Source organism: Corvus hawaiiensis, chromosome 3 (assembly GCF_020740725.1).
Source record: "Corvus hawaiiensis isolate bCorHaw1 chromosome 3, bCorHaw1.pri.cur, whole genome shotgun sequence".
In the NCBI taxonomy this organism is placed as follows: domain Eukaryota; kingdom Metazoa; phylum Chordata; class Aves; order Passeriformes; family Corvidae; genus Corvus; species Corvus hawaiiensis.
This window is the reverse complement of record NC_063215.1, coordinates 2,688,711-2,714,088: the sequence shown is the minus strand read 5'-3', so window position 1 is coordinate 2,714,088 and position 25,378 is coordinate 2,688,711. Positions and strand designations below refer to the sequence as shown.

Sequence of the window (25,378 nt, the reverse complement as noted above, 5' to 3'; positions counted from 1 at the left end):
CAGAAGTTTGCAGGTGCCATCCTACACCTTCTCTAATTCCAGCTTCACAATCTGCCCTTTTTTTAGTGCACCAAAGCTTCTGAAAGGATTTTGTCTCGCTGAAAGGAATTCTCCTACAATGGATGTGCTCAAGTCTTAGCCCACAACAAATCCATGAGGAAATCCAAGAACTCCCCTGAGCTCTGGCTTTTCCCAAATCCTTCTCAAGACATCCTTTAGACTGTTGCTGCTGCAGTGCGCTACAGCCATGAGGATCCAAAGATTTTGCCTTTCCTTTCACTGGATCAAGTTCTTGTCTTCCTCATGGACCAAATTCTCCTCACCTGGAGGAAGCTCAGGGGAGAATGTGAGTGTCTGCAAAGGTAAGACAGAGCACAACTTCACTGTCACAATTTACTTATTAAAAACTGGACTACAACAGTCTTGGGCACAGCTGAGCAAACAGAAGTGAGTTAAACTCTTGTGGTTTGATAATTTCAATATTCATCCAACACCTAGAAACTGTGCAGGTCACTTGCAGAATTATTCAAAATCTTAATCACCTTGGTGAGGCAGGACTCAATTTCCAAACTTTTCTATGCCAGCACAGGAAGATGTTCCACAAAACAAGCGAGTCAGAGGAGGTGATGTTTGCACAGAGTAATTGCTGTGCTCTCCCAGTTTCAGGAAAAATACATGATCAGACATATCCACGCTGACACCAGAGCATTTCAGTCCTGTGCCTGAAAGGAAGGAAGATTTCACCTGGGAGAATGAGCAGCAGGAGCAGCAAAAGAACAGGAGCACAACCACGATAAACAAGAAATGCAAGGAAAATACAAACATGTTCTATCAACTGCTTTAATTCCAGAGTCGTGGTCTCCCAAGAGCTGTAGCTTCACCCTGGTTTCATAGACAGTGGTTTGGGTTGGAAGAGACCTTAAAATTATCCCTTTCCACCTCCTCTGCCATGAAGACTATCCCAGGTTGCTTCAAGTCCTGTCCAACCTGGCCTTGGACACTTCCAGGGATCCAGGGGCAGCCACAGCTTCTCTGGGCACCCTGGGCCAGGGCCTCACCACCCTCACAGGGAAGGATTTCTTCCCAATATCTACCACCTGTAGTAATCACAAATTCTGGGAGCACAGTTTGAGCACAGATGGAGTAACTGCTTTTGTAGCTTATTTTTTTCTTTACGAGGTCTCCACAGCCAAACCAAAAAGAACAAAAAGTAGGAATCCTCCACTGGCCACAACAACAGCACTGAGCTTTTTTATAACACCATATTCACAAATACAACATGTTCTGATGCTTAAAAAGAAGCAGCTCCGTGCTGTATCTTCTGTCTTCAGGCCCAGTGACATGGGGAACATCACAGCCCAGTCCTGCACCGAGTGTCCTGTGAAAATTGAGCTCCTTTGGGAGCTTCCTGTAGGCTCCAGGTCAGAAGATTTTGTCTTTGACTTGCTCTGTAATGGCTCTTTCAACCTCTGGGGCTCCCACATTTTCATCTTATAGATATATCTTTAATAAAAGCAGGAGACAGGAAAGATGGAAACAACACATCTCAGTGGAATACAATTCAAATAAAGTTGTTAATAATGAATAATATATTTGGTATTTATACTGCTGCTACAAGCCAAGCCTGTGATTGTGGGCAGTGCTGAGATAAATAGATGAAAGGAGCAGAGGACAGCAGTGAGGCTATTAGGATTTTAAATTTGCCATGAGGCACAATCAGGTATCTAAATAATAAATATCACTTTGGTTTCTTCTAGCCTGAACCAGACAAGACATTAACCCTGAAAAGTCAAATTCTGAGATGGAAAAGTGAACTCAAACTTGATTACAGATGGAGCAGAGCTCCATCAGCAGAGCTGCTGCCATCCCTTGTGAACAAGGAGCTTTTTGCTTTTCATGCAATGGCAAATTTATTTACCATTTATTTACCATAAGAAATAAACATTTATTCTGCCTTTCATTTTTAAATGATGAATCTACAGACTCCATTTCTGAATCCTGGATTTTAAGGTGTAATAAGGTTTTCTTGGTGAACTTCTCTGTTGAAAAAGAATATGACAGTCATGTCAGCGTTGAAAATTTGGAGGTAGAGCTGCAGAGGAGCAGGTAAGTGAAATTCAGTGCATCTGTTTGGTTCTCGTTGCCAAGGTTTTATCGTTGCAGCAGCATCTGCCATCACCTTTCCAAATGATTTTTTGAAGTGAAATTGCTACATTCATTTTATTTCATGACTTAGCAATTGCATGGAGGACAAATTACAGTTTCTAGGGTCATATCAAGGTTTTGTCTGCACATCCAGGAGGATCCTAGGACAATGATCTCATGATTGCAGACACATCTTATCCCAACTGTTCCAGTTAACAAAAATTACAGATTTTCTACAAAATCCTTGTCTTCAATTGCTACAAAAAACACACAAAACACTAATTCCCACAGTTCATGACATTAACTTTGATTGATGCAGAATTTTGCACTTTGGCTGACCTTTCCTTCCTTCCTCACAGGTGAACTGGGGGAAAAAAAAGGGGAGAGGTGGAGCAATTGGCCAATCCTATCAAGGCACAGATCAAGGGCATGGTGAACACTGAGATTCTTCACAGTCATTAAAATTCCTATATCCTGTTCTTATAAGGAGAAAAAAAAAAGACCAGACAAAGGCACAACAGGAATCTATTCTCTTGACAGCGATTTAATAACGAAAGAAAACGTTCTGAGCCACTCTCATTACTGCTTGGACACTTTAATCTTGTGGACTTAGTTCCTGTTCATGGAAACCTTCAGATCCCTTTACAAGCTACAGAAAGGGAAGGGAATATTTGTAGTTTAATTATACATTTAAACACTTTGGAGAACCAGAGCCACTTTGGGAGAGTGTTGTGGTGTCCAGCTGAAGGGTTGTACAAGGAATACAAGGCCACGTCTGAACATCAGAAGAGTCACCAAATTCAGCCCAGGGCTGGAGCCCCTCTGCTCTGGAGCCAGGCTGGGAGAGCTGGGGGTGTTCACCTGGAGAAGAGAAGGCTCCAAGAGACCTCAGAGCCCCTTCCAGTGCCTAAAGGGCCTCCAGGAGAGCTGGAGAGGGACTTGGGACAAGGCATGGAGGGACAGGACACAGGGAATGGCTTCCCAGTGCCAGAGGGCAGGGATGGATGGGATATTGGGAAGGAATTGTTCCCTGGGAGGGTGGGGAGGCCCTGGCACAGGGTGCCCAGAGAAGCTGTGGCTGCCTCTGGATCCCTGGAAGTGTCCAAGGCCAGGCTGGATGGGGCTTGGAGCAACCTGGGATGGGGGGGTGGGACTGGATGATCTTTAAGGTCCCTTCCCGCCCAAAATCATTCCAAGATTCCAGGATTCCATGAACATGCTGATAGTTTGTCACAGGACATTCTTCTGTATTTTTAGGGAAGGCCAAGTCTGAGAAGCCAAGAACTTTCCTACATTACATTTTTTTCTCTATTGCCATTAACAGCTCCTGAAAAATGCCAGGCAGATATTCCATTGTTGCCTTTAACGATCAAGAGTTTATGCACAAATACGTAAAATGAGCTCCACATCACCCAGCCAAACCCTCCCCACACCTTTCCACCCTTAAATAACAACATCCCAACCACCACCCTGCTCTGGGCTTATGGAATTAACTTGGGAAATCACCAGCTGACCACAGGAACAGGAGGTAACAGAGCAAGAAATTAATTTTCCCTTTCTCCACTCTCTTCCATCAGCTATTTAGAAGCCTTCTGGATGACCTTTGGAATCCAAGACAATTTAAGGAGAACTGGAAATCCTATATGGAAGAATCCATCAAAAGACTAATTCTGATGCAAGAAGCACTACTGTTCCTCAATAAAACATGGATTTGCTGCTAAGGAGATGTGAAACAACTTCATAGCCAAATATTTTACATAACTCAGAGCAGAAACAAAGTCTATGTGGCACATTTTAATATTGAATTGTTAATTATTAAGAATTGTGATTTGTGCACAAGAGAAAATGCTTCAGAAAGATGAGAATTGACAAGATTATAAATTGGTTTAACTCACCAAATCTAAGCCTGCTAACTAATATCATATAATAACCAGACATGTTTTGTTTTCCCTTACATTCCAGTCACTGACAATAAACAAAGAAAACAACTCCAAGCAAACCCAAATGACCTGCTCAGATGTGAACAGCCTGAACCACAAGCCTATAAACCACCCTGTTTTTAAGAAAATCATCGTTAGCTGCGTATTTTATATGGTAATTGTACATCCCCAGTTTATGAATAACAACAGCAGAGTTCTTCCCTTCTGATTTCAGTGCCACTTGAGCTATGCAGATTTCTAAAAGCTTATGAATATACAGAGCAACAGAATTGTTCTGAACATCTGTAAGCAAAATATGAAAAGATGTTTGGTACTGAATGAACATCCTGGGTTGTCTAATGCTGGCCAAAAATGGTGTATTTATGTATTAGGGGAACGCACTGAAAATAGCTCCAAATCCTGCACACCCTCCAGAAGGCCTTTTCAGATTGTCCTCTGTATGGCTGTCACCAGAAAATGGAAAAAGAATTTTCCATTCCATTCTATTCAATTTTAATTTCCCGTCCCTTCCCTTCCCATTTTTATTTCTATTCACTTCCATTCTATTCCATTCTGTTCTGTTCCACCTTAAACCATCCCTTTTCCCACTTTTCACAATTTCCAGCAAGTTTCTGCCTTTTTGGATGCCTTGCAGCACCTCTGCACGGTGCCTCAAGTGTCCATTATTTGCTCATGTCGCTTTTCACACCCCTTCCACAAAGCCCATGTGAGAGTTTGTCACTAAAAACAAGCCCCAATGTCAGCATTTGGCATAAAAAGTGTTAATAAGAAAATAAACCAGAGGAAAACTTCCAAGTGAGTCCAGGAAAGCCAGGATTTACTCCACCAGCACCATTAGTTGGCTGCCAGGGGTTCTATGTTTCAGATCACAGAAAGAAACTGTGCTGGGTTTTTGTACTGTGGAATCAAAAATAAATGCAAGGGTTCAGCTTGGAAATGACAGGATGCTGTGCACTAAATTGTGGGAAAAATTAACAGATTATTAATGAGGACAGAATATTTGTTCATACATTGATTCATTAATTATTAGGACATAGCAATGGGATGGGCATCCATAGATTTCAGTGCAGTTTAGGATGTAAAGCCAACCCCAAATCTCCTCAGTCACTGCAGTCACTCATTCAACTCTTCGTTGTCGTTCATAATTCAGGATTCCATTCTCAATCCTTAAGAACCAAAGAGGAAAGACTCACCTGAGCACACCTCTTTGTAGGTAGGATTTGGGGTATGTCCCCCTGCATAACCCACTTGAGTGGAGTAGACTCCCTTCTGCCTCCAGAACTTCCTCTCGGCTCCCCAGAAACAGCCCATACCTGAAGGGGGCACAAAATACACATTGTGAGGTCAAAATCTGCCAATACTCAATCACTCATTTGCATATTAATTGCTGCAGGGCATAGTGGAAGGAACATCTATAGGCAGCACCTGCTGGTCAAGTGTTTTCCAAGTTTATTTATAGGGTAACTATAAAGAGAAATCCATTCTGATCAGAGCACGACTCAAACACAGCTTGATTTATGCTTCTGAATATCAATTTATCACAGAGGACAAACCTTGGAAGGGTTCAAAGACCCAAACAAGGGGAATTCTCATGCACACACCAAAAAAAAAGTTCCTTACAAGGCAACTGTGCTGTGTGTGCAGCACCATTTTTACCTGAGCTGATTAGGAAGCTGTCAAAACACAATAATTTGTATTAATGGCAAACAGTTATTTAATTTTCTGCTTTCAAGCAGAGGTGGCAGCAATAATGGATTATATTTTATGTTATATAAAGGGAAAAATGCTTCCGTTTAACAATTTATGCGCAGAGACATTTGATGTTCAGACAAGATTTTTGTAGCCATTCGCCCCCACTGCTAATTATCAAAGGACATCAGACTGTTTAAGGGTGTAAATTAAAACTCTTCTGGTTAACAGAATTAAGGAACAAACACCACCAACACTGACAGTTGTCTGATGGCTTAGTTAAATAAATGTTTAAAGAGACTATTTGTTAGATTATTTATTTAGAGTGTCATGGAGACTCCAGTATTTTCAAGCTGGAGCAATGAATTTTCCTTTTCAATAATAACATCCTGTTATTATTCCCTTTCTAAAACAGCTGAAATAAAGGCAGTAAAAATAAACTAAATATTAAATACACTGAGAAATCAGTGATCCATGAGGAGTAACACTGCATCTCCTGGTAACACTGCAGATATGACAGGTTAAAAAGTCACAGAAATGATCCTTCAAAGTTCAACCAGAAGAAAGGAGCAGCCCCTCCTCCAACCTTGATGGTTCACAATGTTCTTTCTTTGAACCTTCAGAGATTAACTTCTAATTTAAGTTTCAGTGCACCAAAAAGTACAGAACTGGGATTTCTACATCTAATTCAGGTGCTCCAGCAAGCTGCAGGAATTAAGAGCCAAGGGCTACTCTTGGAGATCCTGGAAAGAGGCAGGAACCTCCTGAGGACAATTCCTGAGGACAATTCCCGCAGAAGACATAAACTGATGATGAAACTGCAGTTAAAGTCCCTTGATTACAGAGATAACAGAGCTGTTAGGCTTGGGCTCCTCAGCTAAATCAGGCTGGTGGCTCCAAGCCCCAGTGTCCAACCTGGACACTTCCAGGGATCCAGGGGCAGCCACAGCTTCTCTGGGCACCCTGTGCCAGGGCCTCCCCACCCTCACAGCCAGGAATTCCTTCCCAATATCCCATCCATCCCTGCCCTCTGGCACTGGGAAGCCATTCCCTGTGTCCTGTCGCTCCATCCCTTGGCCCAAGTCCCTCTCCAGCTCTCCTGGAGCCCCTTTAGGCCCTGGAAGAGGCTCTGAGCTCTCTCTGGATCCTTCTCTTCTCCAGGTGAACTCCCCCAGCTCTCCCAGCCTGGCTCCAGAGCAGAGGGGCCATTGGAACTCCCATGGAATTGGGCACACCAAGGCTGAATTAAACTGCCTCCAAGGGTGATTTAACTTGTTTTGGGGATTCTTTCTTAGATCCCCAGTCTGGATCTGCAAGAGACTCATGGAAAATAAACTTCCGCCCAAGCCTAGTACTTCAGTGCTATGCATCCCTAATATTCCACAGGAAGTTTGAGCTCCAGCTGTTTAAAATTCCAGCTGTGCCCACAGCTGAGGCTGAGGCTCTCACAAGAAGGACTCTGGAGCCAATTTATCAAACAACCACTGGCTGGACAAACACACTGAGGAGTGGCCAAAGAGCAACTTCATCCATGCCAAGGAATAGGACAGACCCACATTTTTTTCCCGCATCACATTCCTAGACCTGAGTGTGAATGAGCAGCCGAAGATTAAGGATACAACCCAAACTCAGGTTTGAGTTCAGATACAGGCCCAACTTCTAATACAAAGTAGAAATGCTCATTCTTAGTGTTTTACTTCAAGGATTTTAATGCTCAATAAATCCTTAATGGTGCTGTTGAAATCCCTGATCATCAGGGCAGTGGTCACTGACCTGATCAATAACTATTATTTGGGATTCTCTCATTGATAATCCTCTCTGACCTCTCTTTCCAGGACAGTGGTGGAGTCCCCATCCGTGGAGGGATTTAAAATCCCTGAGGATGTGGCACTTGGGGACATGGGTCAGTGGTGGCCTTGGCAGTGCGGAGGGATGGCTGGACTTGATCTTGGAGGGCTTTTCCAAAATAAACTATTCAGTGACTCTGTAGATTTGACCAGTGACCTGTGAACCCATCATGGATTCTTCCATTTTTCCCTCTTTCAGCTGATGCCTGAGCTCACTGTGCCGCCCTTTCCCAGAGAGAGAGGGATTTTATTCTCCTGGAGAACTGCTCTCATCATTTCTCAAGTGCGCTGCCACCTCACACAAACAATAAATCCTCTCATCCCCGAGAACAGATGAAATTGAAATCTTTGTCATAATAAAACAACCTGCTGGTAAAGAGACATCATTTACAACAATCCAGCACTAAATTGCTTTCCCCAGCATTAATCCATTCAGCTGATGTTTGGTATTCTGCTAAAGTGGTGCCACGTTCAACAGAGAAATTGTCATAAGGAGAGAAATATTAACAATAAAATCCCACATAATATTCCAGAATTAGACACGTGAGCTCATGGAGTGCCTGTTTTCCAGAGCACTGGCTGCCTCAAGCCATGGTTAACGTGGACCATTACTACCAAAACAGGGAAATAATTTCAGTTCAAGATTTCACATGGTCTTGAAGTACAAAAAAAAAGTTTACTTCCCTTAATTATTACTACTTCAGTAAGGAAATGGAAGAAATAAATAATTTAAATAATAAATTTAAATAAATAAAAACTCAGAGGGGGAAACAAAATAGTGAAAAAAAAGGAGGAAAAGAACCATAAAAGCAAAATAAGCCACCCATATTATAATTTAAAACTGGAAAACATGAATGTGATTTTAAACTATTCATGAAGTGATTTGCATAATCCCCAGTACTGGGGAAGTGAGTGCAGCTTTGGAGTTACAGAGGGAGCTTCTGGAGGCATTCCTAAGAGGAAGAAAAAAAGGAAATACAGGGAAGGAAACACATTCACATTCCCAGAAAAAAAGTCTTATTTGAGCATAATGGGTATTGCAGAGTGTTTAAGCACTGAAGATATTTGTCACTTTTTAATTGCTAATTTGCAAAACAAAAACTATTCTTTTAGTGATGGGTTTTGACTGGCTCTTACTTGGAATTTCAAAAGGTATTTTCAGATTTTTTTTTTCTGGCTTTGAAATTTGAACCCAAACAGATTCAAACAGGAATCTTGAAATGTTCAAGCATCCCTATGAAAAATATTAATCAAACACTTGGGGAATAAATTATAGAATCTATATTCCTTTCCAGCATCCACATCCATTTTCTCCAGCTATTCTCTTTATGGATCCATACTCCTATAGATCCTCTGAACAAGGCTTTTTGTCACCAAGGGCCCTGTGTTTCCATAGGCAACCCAGTAATTTGCATATTCCTAATAAATAGCATAAGCTGAAATATTCTTCTAAAATAATGAAAGCAAAGTGCTACTTTGATAAGAGAGATAAGCACCATGTTTTTAGAGACAAAAATTTTTGAAATATTCTAAGACAAATAGAGCAGAATTGAACCCCAGACGTTTGCAAGGATGAGCAGCTTTATGGATTAACCACATTGACCAGGTCTCCATTGGCTGCACAGGAGCTCCACCATCCAGGGATTCATTTATTTGCCTAAATGGAGACATTCGGGATCATTTGAGATACCTGAGGATATCCAGGACATCTGTGTGCACAAGGCTGACATAAATGACACAGAATTGGGGAGAGACACGTGAAAGGGCAGGGAAAATGCTCCTGGACATGGAAATAGAACTCATGGAATCATGGAATGGTTTGGGGGTGAAGGGACCTTAAAGCCCATCCAGTCCCACCTCCTGACACAGGCAGGGACACCTTCCACTAGCCCAGGTTGCTCCAAGCCCTGTCCAACCTGGCCTTGGACACTTCCAGGGATCCAGGGGCAGCCACAGCTTCTCTGGGCACCCTGGGCCAGGGCCTCCCCACCCTCACAGCCAACAATTCCTTCCCAATATCCCATCCATCCCTGCCCTCTGGCACTGGGAAGCCATTCCCTGTGTCCTATCCCTCCATGCCTTGTCCCAAGTCCCTCTCCAGCTCTCCTGGAGCCCCTTTAGGCACTGGGAGGGGCTCTGAGTTCTCCCTGGATCCTTCTCTTCTCCAGGTGAACACCCCCAGCTCTCCCAGCCTGGCTCCAGAGCAGAGGGGCTCCAGCCCTCAGAGTAGCTCCATGGCTTCCTCTGGACTCACTCCAGCATCTCCACATCCCTCTGCTGTTGGGGAACCCAGAGCTCCAGGTGGGTCTCATTAGAGCATCCCATTTGCGTATTTTAAGGTAGGAGAAACCAGTCCCTACCCCAGACACAGAGAGTACAAAACCCTGAGAGTCTCTGAATTTGAAGTTGAATCCAGTCTCCCAAAATACAGTGATTTGTATCTGAAAGCTGCCTCTTTCTCCTCCACATCCATAAAAAATGACCAACCTGACAAGCTCAGTAGGACTCAGTGTTGCAGACAGGAATCCCAGGAAATATTGCTGATTCCAAAGTTATCTATCCTCATATTAACGTTCACAGCTTGTAACATTGTTAATTCCTTTTTTTTGTGTACTGTGTACAGAAGCTATCACAGAGCACCAAAAAACAGATTGGAAAACTTATTTGAAAATTATTCAACATTCCAGACGTTTTCCCCCAATCCCACAAGCAACTCCACAATCTCCAAAGGAAACCTTTCCTCACCTTTGTTCTGATCCCTTCTCCAGTGCCTGCTCCTATCATATCTTTGAATGATCCTCAGTCTCCACAAAAATTCCCTGATGTAAATTCCTATTTATGATTCCATTATGCAAATGAGCACAAGCACTAAATTTGCATCAGAAGGGTATTCCTGATCCAAACTCCAGCCTCACAAGCTGCACCCATTCTGTGCTAATTAACATCCATTAACTCCAGAGCTCCATGGAAGCTTTGGGGATTCTCAGTCTCCCATTTATTCCATTTATTTAAAGAAACTCACAGCGGGTGCATTGTGTTCTGCACTGGCCAATTTTCATTTATTATAATGTACACATATACAAGATTTTCATTTGTGGAATAATTTTAATGTCTTTTGTCCTTTATTTTTGTGGAATATCCTTCTCTAATGGCATCAGGTGCAGACACACCTGACTCCCCACCAAACTTTCCCTCCTGCCAGCTTTATTTCCAAGCCTTCCCTCTCCCTGCCTTCCCAGCAGTCCAACAGGACATCCAGAAGACTCCCTTTTTTGTCAGATTTTGAAGAATGAATGCATTATTTCCTTGGCATGCCAAGCCTCTCCTGGCCCGCCGCCTGCCATCCCTACACCCACACTCCAAGGCACTTTTCCATGCAGCAGATTAAGGAGCTGTTCCCATGCCAGCAATGCTTCGCTGCCGAAGATGAACTGCAAAGGACACAGATCCTGCTCCTCCTTCTGTTAGCAGGATTTCGGGATATATTCCACCAGCTGGGAGGTTGGGAGGGCGGGGGAAATGTCAGCTTTAAATATAATAGAATGTGCTGGGAGAACAAAGAGCAGAGTCCTGGAAACCTCTTCCCAACGCCCCGAGGAGAGGAAGGAATGGGACAGGATCTTTCCAGACAGAGGAGCCTCTCGTGCCAGGCTCTGCTCTGAATCCCTGGGAGCAGTGGCTGTGCCAGCTGCTCCGATGCCACAGGATCCAGCCACAGGCTGCTCCTATACATTGAGGCAGCAAAGGACAGCCAAGAGCACATCCCACCGGCTACCTCAGAGCTTCCTGCCCGAGCCAGCATCTCCGGGAGTTGGAGGCACAGCTGCCAGGATCCTGCTTCCCTTGGCCAGCACAGGACTTGGCCCAGATTTTGAATACGATTGATTTTGTTCCCTCTATAAAATCTGGAGAAGGAAATGCTCAGCTGCTTTGAACTGAAATGAGTTGGTTTTTTTTTTTTTGTTCCCTCCCCACCCCCCAGTTGGAAGGAATAAATTGAGCCTCGGCAAGTTCCATCCCTATAGAATAATGCTCATTCCATACATTTCAGCCAAATGCCAAGTGTGATTGGCATTTTCCTCCTTAAAAAACTGTAGAGAGCAGTTGGTACAGCTGATTGATTGAAGTCAGTCCAAGTACTGATATTTCTGAGCACGGAGCCAAAGGGATATTGATGCTCTGTGCTCTGAGATCGTGGAGACCATTAATTCTTAGAACTTCCCAGGCTGAAGAGGGGACCTTGGCTTCACTGTGGAAGGTCAGGATGAGACTTTGGTGGGCACCATTGTGTTCCCTCCCCAAAAAAGATGGGCAAGTAAGTGGCAAGCAAGCTGTGATGGTAACCTGCAGATCTCTGTGGAGGACTTGTTGCGGAGAGTCCAGAGGAAGTCACAAAGATGGCCCAAGGGCTGGAGCCCCTCTGCTCTGGAGCCAGGCTGGGAGAGCTGGGGGTGTTCACCTGGAGAAAAGAAGGATCCAGAGAGAGCTCAGAGCCCCTTCCAGGGCCTAAAGGGGCTCCAGGAGAGCTGGAGAGGGACTTGGGCCAAGGCATGGAGGGACAGGACACAGGGAATGGCTTCCCAGTGCCAGAGGGCAGGGATGGATGGGATATTGGGAAGGAATCTTGGCTGTGAGGGTGGGGAGGCCCTGGCCCAGGTTTCCCAGAGCAGCTGTGGCTGCCCCTGGATCCCTGGAAGTGTCCAAGGCCAGGCTGGACGGGGCTTGGAGCCACCTGGGCTAGTGGAAGGTGTCCCTGCCCATGGTACAGGGTGGGACTGGAGGAGTTCTAAGGTCCCTTCCCACCCAAACCATTCTGTGAGCCCATGATCTCCCTGTTTGGATAACCTGACAAAAATGTCCTGGGAAGCCAGGAGAACATCCAGCATATAGAGTCTACACACAGTGGATATTCACCTGGCTGCAATAATTTTTCTTGTCTTTATGTAACTCTATAGCACCAGATTCCCAAAAGATTAACTTTTGTTCTCTACAGGCAAATACTCCAGTCAGTCCCCTCGGCTCCAGCGTGATTGTGAACACAAATCCAGGAGCAAACTGGATCTCAAATCCCTTGGGAAGTGAGCGGATACAGCATTGTTGAACACTTTGATACTGTCTGTGCACTTACACAACTCTTAATAAGGGCTTGAAAATCTAAAATGATCAAAGCCATGTCCTCAAGATAAAAATGCAGCATGAAACTACCCCAGAGCCTTTGTTCTGATTTTTTTCAAGTTCTTGTTGAGGATCTGGAAAGAATTCCAGAGTCAGATTGAAATGCACTCTCATCTTTTGCACAGCACTGCAACATGTAGGGTGCTTTGGCAGCCATCTGGATCCATACAGGATTAATGTTATCAATCAGGATTTAATATAAAATTGTACCAGTGATACCCTCAGGGGTTTAACATCCAGCAGCTCCAGAACATCTGAGCAATCACAGAATATTTGAGATCACTGGGAAACAATCAGCTAAGAAATGGCTGGGAGGAATAGGGGAAAAAAGCGGTGAAACAGAGAACAAGTTGAGCTGAAAGAAATAAAACTGCTGATGACAGATGGCATTAAGAGGATGATCTTCCTCGATGAGCGTTGGCTCTAATGCTCCAACAGGGTTGATAAATATGTTGAACAGCTTGCCTGGGGCAAGTCAAACAAAGCCCTGGGCAAGAAATTTAAAATGCAGTTTGCCTAACAGAGCAACTAAAGAGGAATTTCTTGGCTCACCGTTTTGCCAAGACGTGTTCTGTTCACACTGCATGAATTCCCAGGGAAACTGTTGGGTTTGCTTCTTTTTTTTTTCCATAGGAGAAGCAGAAGCCTCATGTTCATTCAAATTAACAAATGCCCAGGAAATTGGTTCCTGCCTGTGGCTGCTGACGTTGGACGCGGGCGTGGGCACGTGTTTGTGTACGGATGGATGTTTGGATAAAAGCTGCACAACAGATTATTGCAAAAGGAAAAGCAGATTATCATCAGAGGGAAGGAATATTTTACTGTCAAGAGAAAAACTGCCATGTTTTCAGCACAGGAAATGTGTCAGAAGGATGACTTTGGAAAAAAACCCTCGAAGACAACAGCACTCAAACTGGGAAAAGCAATGGGGAGATACAGAAAACGACTGCAAAATGTGTTTATCAAACCCATCCTAAAGCATGTTACAAGTTATAAATAATACAAACTCAACAGGATTCAAACAAAGCTGAAGCCAATATCCAGAATGTTAATAAGGCACAAAGCACAGTCGCTCTGAACTTCCCAGGCAGAACACAACAGGTTTCGCATATTCCTGTTTCAATGCAATTTTGAGCTTAACCAGCAGAGAGCAGGGACAGACCCAAGTCAGTGAATCCCAACACTTCCCACACAGGGTGGCCTTATTCACTGCCTCCATATCCTTTCCCACCCAAAAAGCAGGAATATTTAAACCATTTTTGTCCTGAAGATCAACAGAGCTGCTGTCTGGTGACTCCATAATAAAATTCCATCATTAAAATTCTCTGTTGGAAAACTTGCCTCTAATTCCCAGAAACTGGAAGATACAGCCCAGCCAAAAAATCACTTCTGGTGACCTGAAAGGTTCTCATCACACATATGGAAAAACAGCAGAGGCCAAACTTCGTGACCTTGGAGAGCTCACCCTGTGCCCTTGACACGTCCCCACACCTGGCAGAGCCAGGAGGACAACGGTGCACCTCAACTTCCGCCCATGAGCTCCCCCTGAACCCTCCAGATGTTCACTTTGGATCTGAATAATCAGGATCTCAATAATCCACTTCTCAGGAAGAGAAGCAGAACTTGTGAGAGTGAAGAGAGCCAAGAACCTCTGCAGCTCTTCCTTCTCTTTTTCCATAGTCTTGGGATACAGACTTTGTTTCTAAACAAGCCTCACTTAAATTATAATATATGAAATATTACTTTAAATATTCCACAACTGAGGTATGAGTGGTCCCAAAGCAAAACAAAGAATCCATTCTGGAAAAATACCAAAGGATCCTGACTAAAAGGTCTTTGTTAAAAATCTCCTTTTCATGCCTTGCCTGGGACTTTCAAAGGTTGGACTTGATGATCTGAGAGGTCTTTTCCACCCTTAATGGTTCTCTGATTTTGTGTCTATTGAGTAAGAGAAACACCACTTGATAAAACTCTGTATTTTCTAATTTTTTCCTTTCCATGTTTTGCTTTGTTTGTATTCTTCAGTAAAACTTGGGATGAGTCAAGGGAATGGCCACAGCCCCAAGGCTGCCAGAGCTCCAGGAGTGTTTGGACAATGCTCTCAGGGGTGCACAGGGTGGGGTTGTTGGGGTGTCTGTGCAGGGCCAGGAGTTGGATCGATGATCCTGGTGGGTCCCTTCCAGCTCAGGACATTCTGTGATTCTCTGAAGATCAGGCATGAGACAATAGGAATCAAAAATGTCTAACAATAAATAGAGAATTCATCCAAAAAAACAGTTCAGTGTCTTACTCCTGAAGATTTCCATCCTGAAAAATGTATTTGGTCTCTGATTATGGAGACATCACAGAATCCCAGAATGGTTTGGGCTGGAAGGGACCTTAAAGCTGATTTCATTCCACCCCCATTCCACTAGACCAGGTTGAGGTCCAGTCTAGTCCATAGATTAGATCGAGTTTCATTCATGAAAATGAACTAAAACCTGTCTACTTGGCTTTGTGTAAATAATCAATCCCGTTATATTCAGACAGGTGGAGCACTGGGAAAAACAAGATGAGCGGGAGGCTTTGGGAGTTCAAGACTGAACTCAGACTGTCAGATTTTCTCTCTGAAGCTGATTTCCATCATTAGTGGTGTTGCTATTTTCAAACCCACAGCACATTAAACCTTTGCCACAGACGTGAATTCCACTGTGCTGGGTTCTGGGTACAAATACAGAACAAAAGAGCAACATCCCCAAAACTTGCTTTTTTCTATTTACAGGGTCATTCATACTCCTACATTCCATAAACATCAAAGAGAACTGTCCCAAACTGTAAATTTCAGGAAGGGGAAACCAACAAACACCTGTTTCCTTTCATGTTTGGGGATTTGAGAATGCAGCTGATTGAATGCTCATGGCTGGGATCAACAGGCAGCATTTTCCATGAACAACTGACTGACATCCAAAGCAATATTGCACCACAAATGGATCTGACCTGCAGGGAAAAAGGACTATTCACAAAGCAGGAACAATCGGTCCTTAAGTGCAAAATGTTGGGATTAAAATTGCATTTTGTCTCATTTTGTCTAATCTCATCTAATCTTGTGCAATAAAATTTATTGTCTAATCCATTAAAGAGTCATCTTGGGGAGTCCTGTAGGCACCTGATGTTTCTTGGCCACAAATATAATGCCTGAATTGTCCCAAGGAAAAAGAAAAAAAAGTCAAATTTTATGGTCAAAAATCTGATTGCTTGAACTATTTGTTTACTCCTTCTAATTTCTCTTACCAAATAAATTATTTGACCAATGAACATGGGATGAATAAAAGCATCAAAAGTTCTTAGCACAGCCCTGAATTGTCAAAAAAAAGGAATCAAAACTTATCATAGAATGGTTTGGGTGGGAAGGGACCTTAAAGCTCATCCCATTCCACCCCTGCCATGGCCAGGGACACCTCCCACTAGCCCTGGTTGCTCCAAGCCCTGTCCAGCCTGGCCTTGGACACTTCCAGGGATCCAGGGGCAGTCACAGCTGCTCAGGGCAACCTGTGCCAGGGCCTCCCCACCCTCACAGGGAAGGATTCCTTCCCAATATCCCAGTTTAAACCTGTTCCCTGTCAGTTTGCAGTCATTCCCCCTTGTTCTGAACTCCAGGCTTTATTCCAAAGTCCCTCTCCAATTCTCCTGCAGGTTCCTTTCAGGTACTGGGAGGGGAAAGTAGGTCACCCCAAAGCGTCTCTTTTCCAGGCTGAACAATCCCAATTCCCTCAGCCTTTCCCACAGCACAGCTGCTCCATCCCTCTGATCATCCTGGTGCCTCCTCTGGACTTGTTCCAGCAGCTCCAGGTCCTTCCTGTGCTGGGCCCCGGGGCTGGAGGCAGCTCTGCAGGTGGGGTCTCACCTGAGCGGGGCAGAGGGGCAGAATCCCCCTTTCCCCTGCTGCCCACTGAGGGTTTCTGGGCTGGGTCATGTCCAGCTCTCACCCTCCAGCACCCCCAAGTCCTTCTGCCAGGGCTGCTCCATCCCTTCATCCCCATCCTGGATTGATCCTGGGGGCTGCCCCAACAGAGGTGCAGCACCTTAATCTGAGTGAGCACAGCAGAAAGCCCAAGGATTTGGCCACTAAACAACAAATCATGCCTAAACCCGGCCACCGTCCTCTCTTCTTTAAAGAAGAGAGCAGTTTCTTAATCCATTATGTTTCCAAAGTCTGTTAGGGATAAAAAGAACCTCTGCTATAATATGGTGAAGAGATGGAGATAGAGCTACACGGTCCTATCATCAAGCTGATTATTTGCTTCATTGCAAAGCATCACATCTTTAGTTCAGCCATTGATTTGAGGCTTTCAAATCATTTTGTGATCTTCCTTCACTCTGAGCATTCCAGTGCTTGGCAGAGATTCATTTTAGATCATCCCCGGTCATTTGCCATGCTTTAGTGCTCCACTACTCAAGTAGAACTTGATGTACACAGAAAATAAGAGATGTCATCAGGGCTGTGCAATCCGTTTCATACAAATCCATCTCTGCAATAACACCCAAGCCTTACCCTTGTCTTGTGAAAATCTCTCTAATCTCCCAAGCCACCTTGGGGAGCTTGAGATAGAAGCAAAACAAAATATATTCTACTCTTATAAAAGCAAAGAGACTCATTTTGTTACCAGCAAAATAGGAATCACTTCTAGGCCCTTGCTGCAGAAAATAATAACTTGCTTACAAGGTTTGTTTACTGCAAGGAATAAAAAATTTGCCTTTTCTTTCCTTTTTTTCTGATGACTATTGCTGAGTTAAATGAACTGCCATAGCCACATTCAGCAAAAGTAATCTCATATTCCTTATTATTATATTCGTAGCCTTAGACTTCAGACAACAATAGAAAGCTGTAGGCACCCTGACAATTATTTAAATCTACAATCTATAATTGCTCAGGAGCAAAAAAATAATTGCATTCAAATAGCAAGCAATTCAACAAGTAGCCCTTCCGTCCTCCTTTCCCCTCCTTACCCTTTTCCAAACCAATAAATGCCTTCCAAATGCACCTAGATCATTCAAATGGATCTATTTTGAACCATAGCTGTCCTTAATGGAAATATGGAAGTTCCAAGAGTTATTTTCTCATCTGTTGCGAGCCAATGAAATAATGGTGAGTTCTCACTTGAGAAAGAGAATAACTCTTCCTACCCATCTCCAAAAAAAAAAAAAAAGATAATTACTCAAAAAATACCAGAGTAGATTGTTAGAGAAAAACTAATTTATATCCAGAGGGGCAGACAGAGGCCAAGTATTAATGTGGTTAGTCATTTACCCACCGTGCAGCACACTCATTCCCAAAAAGCATGGATTGGCAGTGTTGGAAATGAAGGAACTATAAAAAATGCTGCGGCAAAGTGGCACCAACAACTCTGCAAAGGAATTGCCATCACTCACAGCAAAGTCCATGACCTGCAGCTCTCCAGATCCAGGGTTTCCTTAGACATCCCAAAAAGCATCTGGTGCCCTCTGGCTGCGGTTGGCAGGAGACTGAGCTGAAGGGCTGCGGTAGCACAGTCCTGCTGCAACAAACAGCCCCTCTAACCCCGAGCTGGATTTTGGGGAGCCTCTGCCACTGATCCTTGTGGGAATTTGTTTAGGACAACTGTAGCTATCCAGCCAGGCTGGGATAACTGCACAGGCGTGGAGACAGAGCTGTGGTGCCCCAGGGTGGGAGCAGTGAGAGGTCATTGAATGCTCTGCATTCAGCCCACCTGATCCCAAGCACATCTCCCACATCCATGCCAAGCCACAGACACACCCAGAATCAGTTGTCTCATTTACAGCATCACTGTGCCATCAGTCACTTTGTGTCCTTTGGACATACGACTTCAAAGCAGGTCAGGGGCAATTATTGGAATGTTTATCAAGTTTGCTAAACTTTTCCAGCAGAAAAAGATTCACAAACATCTTTAAATCATTATTTCTCATGACTAATCATGGAAGAAGAGGATGGGCTGGGTTGGAAGGGACATTAAAGCTCATCCAGCCCCACCCCCTGCCCTGGGCAGGGACACCTCCCACTATCCCAGATTGCTCCAAGCCCCATCCAACCTGGACACTTCCAGGGATCCAGGGGCAGCCACAGCTCCTCTGGGCAACCTGGGCCAGGGCCTCACCACCCTCACAGCCAACAATCCCTTCCCAATATCCCATCCATCCCTGCCCTCTGGCACTGGGAAGCCATTCCCTGTGTCCTGTCCCTCCAGCCCTTGTCCCAAGTCCCTCTCCAGCTCTCCTTTAGGCCCTGGAAGGGGCTCTGAGATCTCCCTGGATCCTTCTCTTCTCCAGGGTCTCCAAGTTATCCAGGATACCCCAGATGAATTACTCCCAGACTGACACCCAGGTCTCCAGCAAACTACACAATGGTGTGAAGAGGGACCATGTGAGTGGCCAAAAATCCTTCTACATCTAAAAAACACACCCAGATCTTTAATGCAGTAAAATCATCTCGGGTTTATTGACCTCTAGAAAACAAAGCAAATTAAAATCTCTTTATCTACCCCAGGGATAAACCCCACCCCACTGGGCGAGTCTGTGTCACCACTCTAACATTTAAACCCTTACATTTGTCCTCTCTTAGCATGTCAGGAACATTCCACAGAGTTACCCCAGTGACTCCCACCCTGCTGTGCAAGTGGATATTGGAGTCAGGGATTGTCTGGAGCCTTGGGATATCCTGGTGTAAATTCAGAGACTGACAGTGCACAAGGGACAGACACAGTGACAACAACATTCCTTACCACACTTTCCATCCCAGAAAAGTCAAAAAAAGCTGGATAACCATTAGACAAACGAGGTTCCATGTCACCCCTTTGGATACCAGGAGGACATCCTGCCCACTCTCTATCCCCCTGTCTGTAGATGCTGTCCCTAATTCCAGACACATTCCAGCATTCCACTCCAGCTCCATCCCCTCGACTCCAGCACGTGTCTGCTTCTGCATAATTCATTAGATGACTCTCAATAATTTTCAGTCAAGGTTCAAGCAGGAATGTGTCACACCAGGATTAGATTATTTATGAGCATAATGTTGGATTTAAGCCAATGACACACCAATAAATTTTATCTCCAAGCCTGACATACCTCATGCTGTTTTCCCTGGCTCACAAACAAATAACTACGGCTGTCTCAGAATTACTTGCATTCAACTTAAATCAAGATTTTTTTTTTTGTGATTAGTTCTTATCTTGCTTGAAAAACTGATCATGTTGTTTCTTTCTTCCAGAGGCTGAAGTGTGGTTTTGCCTTCATTTTTCAAGTGTGTCCTGCACAGAGAGAAAAGTCAGGTATTCCAGAATAAAAATCTGGAATAAGGTGCTGTTTGAGCCTCTTAACAGATGGAGTTTTCACTCTTTTCTAAAGACAAAAGATTTGTGTAACCCAGGAAAAGCAGAGCCTGTACCAGCCAGCATTAATTGCCATCAAAAATAATCTAATAAGGGCATTACCCGAGATAAAAGTCTAGATAATGTACCATTAATATACAAATACACATTATATATAAATATTTATTAATATAAATATTGTTACATAAAGATGTACATGAGGGATTCTCTGAGCAATTCTAGGAGCAATTCTTTCCATCCAACCTCATGCAAACTCGAACAACTGCACTTAAATCTCCACTATTTGTGTTCACGTGTGACAAAAGGTGTCCGAGCTCCCATGACAGTCACTGGACATCCAGTTCCAATGGAATGAGATGACCTTTAAGGTCCCTTCCAACCCAAACCTTTCTGGAATTCTGTGATTCTATTCCAGTTGAGCCCTCCAGGTTTCAGGAGTATTTCTGAGCCAGTGTTTTAAAAGTTGGTGAAGATTTCTTGTACCTTTGATCTGAAGCAAAGTTACCTACTGATGTATTTTTTCAATAACTTCATCAGGTGAGAAAAACTCCTGAAAATCAGGAAAATCCCTCTAAATCTCCCAAACTAAATAACCCAGTAGTAAGTAATCTGCATTTTATAATATAGGGCCCTCTTTGCCCAGTCTCACACCCCCAGATCTGAAATTTCCAGGCTGTGCCGGCAGCCTTGTGAAGATAAATCCATTAGGATCTGGTGACAACACTTTGTGGATGTCACAGTATATCTAAAATTATCAAAACAGCACCATTTTCCCCCTCCAAAAACCCTCTTACATATCTTTTTTGTGGCTGAACAGAATAAATCATCAGCACTCCATGTGTTTTATTCCATGTCACCACTCTCTGTGCTTTATTAGCAGGAATCCAAGGATAAATCCGATGGTAAATGTGCCCATCCCAGCACATAAACAAACACACACACAAATATATCTCCTGCAAAGCAGCATCAATCTGATCAGGGCGGCCCCCAGTCATTAATAGGATAATTTACTTCTATTTCCAGCTTAAACCAACTCAGAATGATGCCAAGCATATGTTCCTCCTGCTCACTGATATATTCCTATTTATCACTGGCAAGGAATTAGTTCTCTGCAAGGCTTTTGCAATTGCTCAAGGTGCTTGTGTTGCCTTTTTTGCATGGGAAATAAAACAATAAATTAATAAAATAAAATAATAAAAAGGCATAAATTAATAAAATGTTACTAAATTTAAAAAATGAATATATGGATAATAAATAGAAAAATAATGCTCTTCTTGAAGACAATTCCTGCTGTTGGAGATCACCGAGTCCTATCCCAGAAGTCATGAAAATTAACTGTGTCTCTTCTAACTCCTTTCTGTGGCAATACCCCCAAAACATAATTAAAAGGTTGTTTTAAGGTGAATGATGCTGATTAAAAAGCTGCAGTCTGACTTTTAAAAAACCCCAGATCTTCCCTAGTGTGCAATAGCCACTCTAAGCAGAAATCCACACAAAGCTGAATTCTTCATTACCTCAAGAAACCTAAATTAACATAAAAAACTCCCTGATGGAGAAGCACAGAGATTGTGTTTGAAGGCCACATTACTTTTGTTTTCCGAAGGAAAAAGAGATGTGGCTCCTTTGAAAGCAAAGGATGTTCAGAAGGGTTGTGCTCATCAAGGACAGCTTTCACTTTGTGTTACGAATATTTTATTGTCCCTTATTAGTGTTTATAAATGTCAGGAAATGTCCTTGGTGAGGACCAAGCAGAAATGTAGCATTTTGTTTTTATCAGGGTCTCCCTGCCCAGTGCTCTGCCCATTTACATTCCTGCAAAGCTAATGCACAATTCCATCAAATCAGAGCAGCAGCACTTAAAGCACAATGCCCAGGATATTCCACAGGATGAGAGAAATTGAGTATTGAGATTTTTATTTGAAAAGGTCCCAGAGTTATGGTTATTTCTGTGTTTATCACCTTATTTTTTATCAGGCTTAGGGGAAAATGTTCAGTTCGGGGCTTTTCTGCTTAGGCTTTAAAATCTAAACAGAGAACATTCCCTGGTAGTGGCTTCAAAAAAACCCTGGAGGTTCGACCACCAAACCAGAGCATCTCACTTCAGGCAAGGTCGTGAAGAAGATGACCAGAGGAGAAGGATTTTGGGATGGTGGTGAAGGAAAAGCTGGACATGCCCCAGCCACAAGCACTTGGAGCCCAGAAATCCCCCGTGCCCTGGGCTGATCCCCCAGTACGGGCAGCAGGGGAAAGAGGGATTCTGCCCCTCAGCTCCCCTCAGGTGAGACCCCACCTGCAGAGCTGCCTCCAGATCTGGGGTCCAACAGCAGAAGGACGTGGAGCTGCTGGAAAGAGTCCAGAGGAGGCCCTGGAGATGCTCCAAGGGCTGAAGCCTCTCTGCTCTGGAGCCAGGCTGGGAGAGCTGGGGGTGCTCACCTGGAGAAGAGAAGGATCCAGAGAGAGCTCAGAGCCCCTTCCAGGCCCTAAAGGGCCTCCAGGAGAGCTGGAGAGGAACTTGGGACAAGGCATAGAGGGACAGGACGCAGGGAATGGCTTCCCACTGCCAGAGGGCAGGGATGGATGGGATATTGGGAAGGAATTCCTGGCTGTGAGGGTGGAGAGGCCCTGGCACAGGGTGCCCAGAGAAGCTGTGGCTGTCCCTGGATCCCTGGAAGTGTCCAAGGCCAGGCTAGACAGGGCTTGGAGCAACCTGGGCTAGTGGAAGGTGTCCCTGTCCATGGCAGGGGGTGGCACTGGTTGAGCTTTAAGGTCCCTTCCCACCCATTCCATGATTCCATGTGCAGGCAGTGGCAGCAATAAGGATGAACCAGGACCACACAGCAGGGGTTGGGAACTGGGCTGAGTTTCAGTTCTCCGGAAGAAGCAACAAAAAGACAAAATCAGTGTCTGGAAGACAGGAGAAAGGAAAATGGGGACTAAGGGTAGATTTCTTTGATAAACACACTGCAAAGGTAAGAATGGGAACACAATTTAGTTTAGGGACAGAGCAGCCTCCCTTTAGGCCACTCCCTTTTGTTATGCCCTGACTTCCCAGGCTTTTCCTCTCATTCCAGAACTGCAGAAATGGGACAGCATTAATGCCTCAGGACTCTAAAAACCCAGCCGATTAGTACCCTTTCTTCTCTTCTCCAAGTGCTGAAAGAGAATTACCACGAGAGACATGAACCCCTTCTGGAATGCATTCCCTCTGTCTCTCAGTTCTTCCACAACGTGATCCTAGTACCATGTGACGATATTGCTGTGGATGTTTCTCCTCCATTTGGGTCAGAGCAAACACGCCTGTTTCAACATCATCAAGTCTTTCATTTTCTTCAGAGAGAGATAAAACATCTTCTGATGTGTACCATTGTTTTAAGTTCTCTTCTTCTTCTTTGAGAAAAATTACTTGTTCTATTTTTACTGTCTACAAAAAAAAGAAAAACCTGTTTCTCTTGGGAGCCAAACTTTGTTCCCTGTGATTTTCTTTTTCTGGTGAAAAATAGTCATTGAAAACTCAGCTGAACCAAAGGATTTCCTAACACTGGTTGTCCTCTGACACAGCCACCAGCAGCTGTTCCCGGGGGGAGGAAAAGAAACTCTGCATGGATTTATCTGTTCTTAAACACACCATCCCACTTCCAAGGGAAATTATCTTCCTTTAGCTGAGAAGTCACCCTGATCAGGCCTTTATCCACAGAAACAGAATGGTTTGGGTTGGAGGAGCATTAAAGCTCATCCCATTCCACCCCATGCCACGAGCAGGGGCACCTTCCACTATCCCAGGTTGTTCCAAGCCCTGTCCAGCCTTTATGGGAAGGAGTCGAAGCCACCAAGAGCAGAGTGTGTTGGAGGAGCTCAGTTTTCCAAGGGCCCCAGACCCACGTGCTGCCAAAGCAGCTGAAGAGGCCTCACGAACAAGCTGAGAAACCTCGCTGGACCATCCTGATGTATTCTGGTTTAATTTTTAAACAACCTTCGGAAACAGTGGGTACATTCCCAGTCACAACAGGACACGATAACTCAGGCAAAACACAGTAATAACACAGCTCCATGGAATTACTGGAATGTGCTGCTGTCTAATAAGCGCAGAGCAGAAGGTGACCAGGCCTGGATCCGTCTGCCAGCTCTGAAAGGTCCATAATTAGATCTTATCAGTTCCTTAACATCCTATTTCTGTCTGCACTTTGTTTACATCAAGAAACCAATTATCCCACTACAAGCCAGTCTGTGTCAGGCAAATACAGCTCAGTGCACTCCTGTATTTTAAAAGTGTTATAATTACAAATCTGAACTATTTCCAGATTTCACTGGAGGTAAATAAGAGCTCTTCTATGCACACATCATGTGCATGATGCTTCCTCTTGGAGAAATCAGGTGACATAGAAATCTCAGGGAATATAGAGGTGCTCTGGGATAAACTGGGGTCTTGCACCAGCAGCAGCTGATAAGGAAAAGGAGCACTTAAAATTCAACCCTGATCAGAAACATTTCTGAGCATAATTTGCCTGCCCATGGCAGGGGGTTTGGAACAAGGTGATCTTTAAGGTCCCTTCCAGCCCAAACGATTCTATGATATTATGATAATGCAGCAGGGCATTTAAATGTGTTTAAAATATGCAAAGAGTTACAATGGTACTGAGGAAAGTATTAATTTCTTGAAGTTGTGAATGTTCTGTAGCTTTCAGGCATTTGGGGATTTTTTACCCCTGGTGAAAATGTTGAATTTAGACCCTAAACTGCCTCTTTTCAAAATATTATCAACCCCCCTTATATATGTTCAGATTTTGAGTTTTGGTTAAGTTTGGGGTCAAAATCACTCTCTCACAACTAAATACTTTTGACTGAATATATCCATGACCATAAAACTTCCAAGAAAACTTCCTGGACAGGCTTTTATTGAACGGCTTCTACTTTACCATTCATAACACAAACAAACATGGAACATCAAGAGTTTCATTTGTTCCACAGAAACACAGAACCCCAGAATGGTTTGGGTTGGAAGGGACCTTGAATACCACCCAGTTCCAACCCCTGCCACTATCCCAGGTAGCTCCAAGCCCCAGAACACCTCCAGGGATGGGGAGTCCATAACCTTTCTGGGCAGCAGCCATGGAATTTGGGAATAGACTTCCAAGGATTTTTGACACAGCATTTCATGTCTCCAGTGAGGCTGTGAGCCGTGCCTGTGCACCTCGTGTTGCCTTAGTGCTTTAATCTCAGCTGG

General features: G+C 44.0%; 1 protein-coding gene across 3 annotated transcripts in view; it reads right to left on the bottom strand.

The window, feature by feature from the left end:
• Positions 1-25,378, bottom strand: part of MSRA (methionine sulfoxide reductase A) — a 237,953-nt gene that overhangs the window by 121,195 nt on the left and 91,380 nt on the right. For all 3 annotated transcript variants that reach the window (XM_048296828.1, XM_048296826.1, XM_048296827.1), the window contains exon 3: positions 5,279-5,398. In XM_048296828.1, coding sequence (XP_048152785.1) covers positions 5,279-5,398 — 120 coding nt within the window. The remainder of the gene's footprint in view (positions 1-5,278; positions 5,399-25,378) is intronic.